This window comes from Copadichromis virginalis, linkage group LG20 (genome assembly GCF_057382275.1).
Source record: "Copadichromis virginalis isolate Kocher_CV1m ecotype Utaka linkage group LG20, C_Virginalis_male_GT1.1, whole genome shotgun sequence".
Lineage (NCBI taxonomy): Eukaryota > Metazoa > Chordata > Actinopteri > Cichliformes > Cichlidae > Copadichromis > Copadichromis virginalis.
The window spans coordinates 33,410,288-33,414,944 of record NC_140637.1 but is presented as its reverse complement, the minus strand read 5'-3'; the positions used below and the strand labels follow the sequence as shown (position 1 = coordinate 33,414,944).

Genomic DNA, 4,657 nt, shown 5'->3' with positions numbered 1-4,657 from the left:
AATACGGCAATGCCACGATGATCCATTTGGCAAAGTAAATCCATTGGGTATCCTTGTTGGTCTTCAGACAACAATTCTGATGGCTAAAGAACCAAATGGGACAGGCAAAAAATAAAAAAAATAAAAAGTTGGAAAAAACATTGACTGTATATAAAAGACGGCATGGCCATAGCAACGTCCACATTTGAAGCATTTTAATTTTTTGGATGATGCATGGATCAGAGACCACTTTCAATTTCGTTGTACCTGTGACAATGACAATAAAGACATTCTATTTTATTCTATTCTATTTTGACTGCAAATGTCTTTATTTTTGGAGCCAAATCCTTTGCAGAGGTCTGGTGAGGTGAGGTGAGGCCTCAGCAGACTGCCAGCTGCTACTCCCGCCTATGTCGAACCTTGAGTCAATAAAGAGTTACACAGAGGGTAAAGAACATAAAGAGATGTACAGTTGTACTTTTTTGTGGCAGGCTGTAAACATGTTTATTTCTGATGAACGTTTTAACATGGACGTCTGTGGGGACTGACTCACTTCTAGATTCAACCTCGAGTGGCCATTAGAGGAACTGCACCTCCATTTTCAGGCCACTGTAAAAAAAATCACTTCAGAGATGTGAGGACAATTTAAAAAATCAAGTTTATTGTTTATAAAAGAACCTTTTGCCTTTTATACTTTCAGCACTGCAGCTGATGACTGGAAGTCACAATATATGCACACACACACACACACACACACTCGTTTTCACATCGTAGTGAGGACATTAATTGAAATAATGTTTTCTCTTGCAGCTTAACCAAACCATCAAACATGAACTAACGCTGAGCCTAAACCTAACCATAGCCTAACTGTGACCCTGACACTAAAACCACACTTTGAGCCTCAAACATGTCTGTAAACTCATGGGGAGTGACTGTTGGTCCCCACAAGTATAGTGGCATGGCAAACTTTCTGTCCTCACAAAGATGTCTAAACACGTACACACACCTCTGAACCTGGACTGCTTTTTCAGCAAGCAGTACGGCAGAGCAGAGTCTGTGTAATCACTGTGAGAGCTGTGAGGATAATGAAGTTTTAAAAGGCAGCGAAGAGAATTATTTTGAAATTATCTTGGAATCCGTCATTTGAAGCATTTGTCAAAATCTGTGGAGATCTACTGATAATAATCTCTTTTATGGATCTACAAGGCTAAGAAATCTCCTCTGTGTTCGTCCGACCATAAACATGAGCTGGATAAACCTCCCTCACAGGTACACCGTCCTCCATCACTGCTCGTGCAAAACATCCTGACTGAGCTGAAACTGTAAATGAACTGTCAGTGAAACAGGTTAAAAATAACTGTCTTTTTTATCCATTGTTTCTTTTTAGTTTCATGAAATGTAAATTTCATATTAAAGCTGTTAAAGGTTATGAAAATGACCAAAAATGATAAGAGTCACGTTATGAGCTCCACGTGTAATGTAAGCACTGCCATCTGCTGGTGAAATGAGCACACTGCTACTGACCTGACCTGTTTGAGTTATTCCAGCAAAATAAATGACGCTACTGTCAACCATTCATGCCTGTGTATGACCATTTCTGCCTCTGCTAATCTTTTTCCACTAAACCTGTTTCACATGTTCTATTTTTGCCTGTTTATAAACAGCTTTTCTTATATTTCATATGAGGAAGCACTGAGCTGCACGTTTTCACCTTTTGCTGTCTTCAATGAAGTTGCTGCTATTTTCATGCAATCTGCTGTGAGACGAGTGAGAAATGTCTCCCTTTCCTTTCTCCTCTGCATCAGGTTTGCATCACAGCTGAATAAGTTTGATCCAAAATAGTTTTTATCTGTTTGGCTTTATTTTCTGACCAACGGCAGCCTTCACGAGCTAATGAGGGGTGAGGTTCGTCTACGGAAATGGCTCCTGACGCCGGGGCAGCCATAAGCACGCCCGTGCACACATCCTCCCTGCACCGAGAAACCAAACGGACTCATTTTAAAGTGATCCGTCTGACGCACTGAAAGTTTTCTCAGCTTCGTAACTGGACTCTGAGTCGTAATCCTGCTCTTTAAGCAGAGAGTGAATGAACAGATAGCAGAACAGAACCAGCACCGTCATTCCCATCAAAGCTATTCCCACGAAGATGCCGACCAGTCCTGCGGTTGACGTCTCAGGTTGGGTCAGGTCCCCTGCTGCTGTAGAAAGACCCAGCATGTCATTCATGGTCATTTTAAAACTCCATTAAGAAACACGTTTGATTTTAAAGACGCTGCATTGTTAAACATGTTTGAAAGGTTTTACCGAACAGATTTACCGGTGACGTTGAGCCGGCAGCTGTCAGAGCCGTAGCCGTGATCCGTGCTCACTTTGCACACATACAGACCTGAGTCGTGAGTCGTCAGGCCGGACAGCTGAAGCGCGATTCGTCCTTCTGCGAGGGCATCGCTGTCGCTCCAGACTCGCCCTGCAAACCGTTTATCCTGAAGCTCTGAGACCTCGACGCCATCCTGCACACGATACAGGACTGAGAGCTCCTGATCGGCTATCAGGTCACAGAAGACAGAAAGCAGACTGGGCGAGCTGTTCGTTCTGGTGGTGAAGTTCCACTCCAGAGTGATGCTGTCGTTCTCCTCCGCCTGATGGAAGCTCTGTGACACCGTCACGATCAGCGATCCTGTGGAGGAGACACAACCAGAGGAGCCCACGCTGAGAACAGAAAAAAGCTTAAAGCAGTCGAATCAGTGAGTGAGGTTCTGTAAATGATGGATGATGAAGAGAAGGTTCAGACCAACCACAGACACAGGGCAGGAGGATGATGGGCAGCAGGACTCTGTCGATCATCTTCCTGTAGGAGGAGACAGAGATGAAGCAGCAGGAACACATGAAACCCAGACAACCTCTCCTCACTCAGTCCCTCAGAGCAGAGGGCCCGCTTGTGGGGGCCAAATGCATATAAATTATATCTACAGCAGAAGAATAAAAACTGCGAAATGGGGCAAAGAAAATGTTTGTTTTTTTCACAGTAGGTAAAATGTTAAATTAATTAATAAACATCACAATAATAAGTTTAGTTTATTAGCAAGATTCCTGTTAGGAATATTTTCTGAGTTACGGACTCCCGAGTTTAGGCTCAAGAGCTCGGGAGTCCAAACATATCTGCCATTTTTGAGGCTTCGTAACCTCAGATGTAGAACAGCTCAGCATCAGAACCGAAGGACAGAATCACGTTTTTTCATGAATGTTTTTATCTATAAGCAGCTGTGAGCATCAGTTTTCTGAATGAAAATGTTCTGAACAAATTCATTTAGTTTTTTAAGAAGTAAGTTTTAATAACTGTTTGTACATTTTTAACTTGTTTTTGGATTTGAAAAAATATATAAAAGCATCAATTACTGGCATTAAACTTTCTATCATATAAAATATGTGCATTTATAAATATGAGTTTGGTAACTTGAGGGTTACATACTACGTTCTACTCGACTCTCACAGTAACACAACTAAAACTGCTGTGACTGATGGATTTCACAGCTGATGTAACAGGTTACTTCCTGAATAAGGTTCAGCAGGGAGGGGGAAATAAGAAATCAAGAAAACAACAGACAGACAGGAGCGCTTCAGTCTGCTTATGTCTTTCACTCCATAATCATGCAGATTACATAAACCATCATCAGTTAGACCGCTTCCACAGAATAGTGTCAGTTCTTATACGTTACCTTGTGTGTCTTCTGGGAACAGACCGACTCACTCTGCACAGACGCTACAACAAACCGCTGCCTCCTCCTGTCTGTTATTTCAAACCTACCCAGCAACTATTTGGTTCACCCAACTCCTGTTTCTCCTCTTCCCCACTGCTTCACTGCGCGTGTGCGTGTGTGCATGTGTGTGTGTGTGCATGTGTGTGTGTGTGTGTGAGTTCGGGGTCAGAGCTCTGATTACTGGTGGAGCAGATTCACTCCCACTTCTATTCCTGGTCTGAGGCTTGCTGTCCTTTGGCCTCTTTGGGCCTCTGTCAAAAAGGGTGGGGTGTTGCCCCCTCCCTACAGCTGCCTTCTCCGCTTCGTCTTCCCCTCCTTATTTCTTTGTTGGGGTGTGCACGTGGCTTTGGTTCTGCAGTCCTGTTTAAAGTACACACACTCACACACACACTCTGTTTTTCCTCATTCCTGTGCTTTTTGTTTTTGAGAAAGTTTTCTTAGAGTTGGCGATGAAGTTTTCTTTTATTTGCAAAAGTTCTGATTAAGTATGTTTTGTTTCCTTCACTCCTTCATTTTGACTCTGATGTATTTGGATAAACCGTTTATTTAATGTGCAGCTCAAAATGTTGTCCCCTAGAGGGCAGCACATCACAACTGAGGCTACTTCACACACTCCTGTGTGAGATGGGGTGGTGAGGAGATCGATGTACAAATAATGTACAAGTACTGAGGTTTTTTAAAATAAAACTATATTTGAAGTTTGTGTCCAGAATACAAAACTATCGATGTAATCAATATTCAAAAATCAAACAACAGAACATCAAACATTTATACTGTAAAGTGTTATTAGGAACAATATTTTATTATTTTATTTTATTATTTTTTATTATTTTTATTTTATTTTATTATTTTATATTTGCAGGTAAGCTAGCATAAGCTAATCTTATCAACAACAACAAAAAGCCTGGAGTTGATTTCAT

The 4,657-nt window shown here is 41.7% G+C and overlaps 1 protein-coding gene across 2 annotated transcripts; it reads right to left on the bottom strand.

Annotated features, from left to right (window-relative positions):
• Positions 1–618: 618 nt before the first annotated feature.
• Positions 619–3,833, bottom strand: LOC146685243 (uncharacterized). 2 transcript variants are annotated; one of them, XM_085444701.1, is made up of 4 exons: positions 3,696–3,833; positions 2,775–2,827; positions 2,297–2,656; positions 619–2,177 (listed from the first exon to the last, which is right to left on the bottom strand). In XM_085444701.1, exons 2-4 carry the CDS (start codon positions 2,821–2,823, stop codon positions 1,978–1,980), a joined length of 609 nt encoding a protein of 202 aa, XP_085300827.1. In that variant the 5' UTR covers positions 2,824–2,827; positions 3,696–3,833; the 3' UTR covers positions 619–1,977. The 2 variants fall into 2 exon arrangements, with proteins under 2 accessions (XP_085300827.1, XP_085300828.1); XM_085444702.1 differs by having other exon boundaries at positions 619–2,174.
• Between the last annotated feature and the right edge of the window lie 824 nt (positions 3,834–4,657).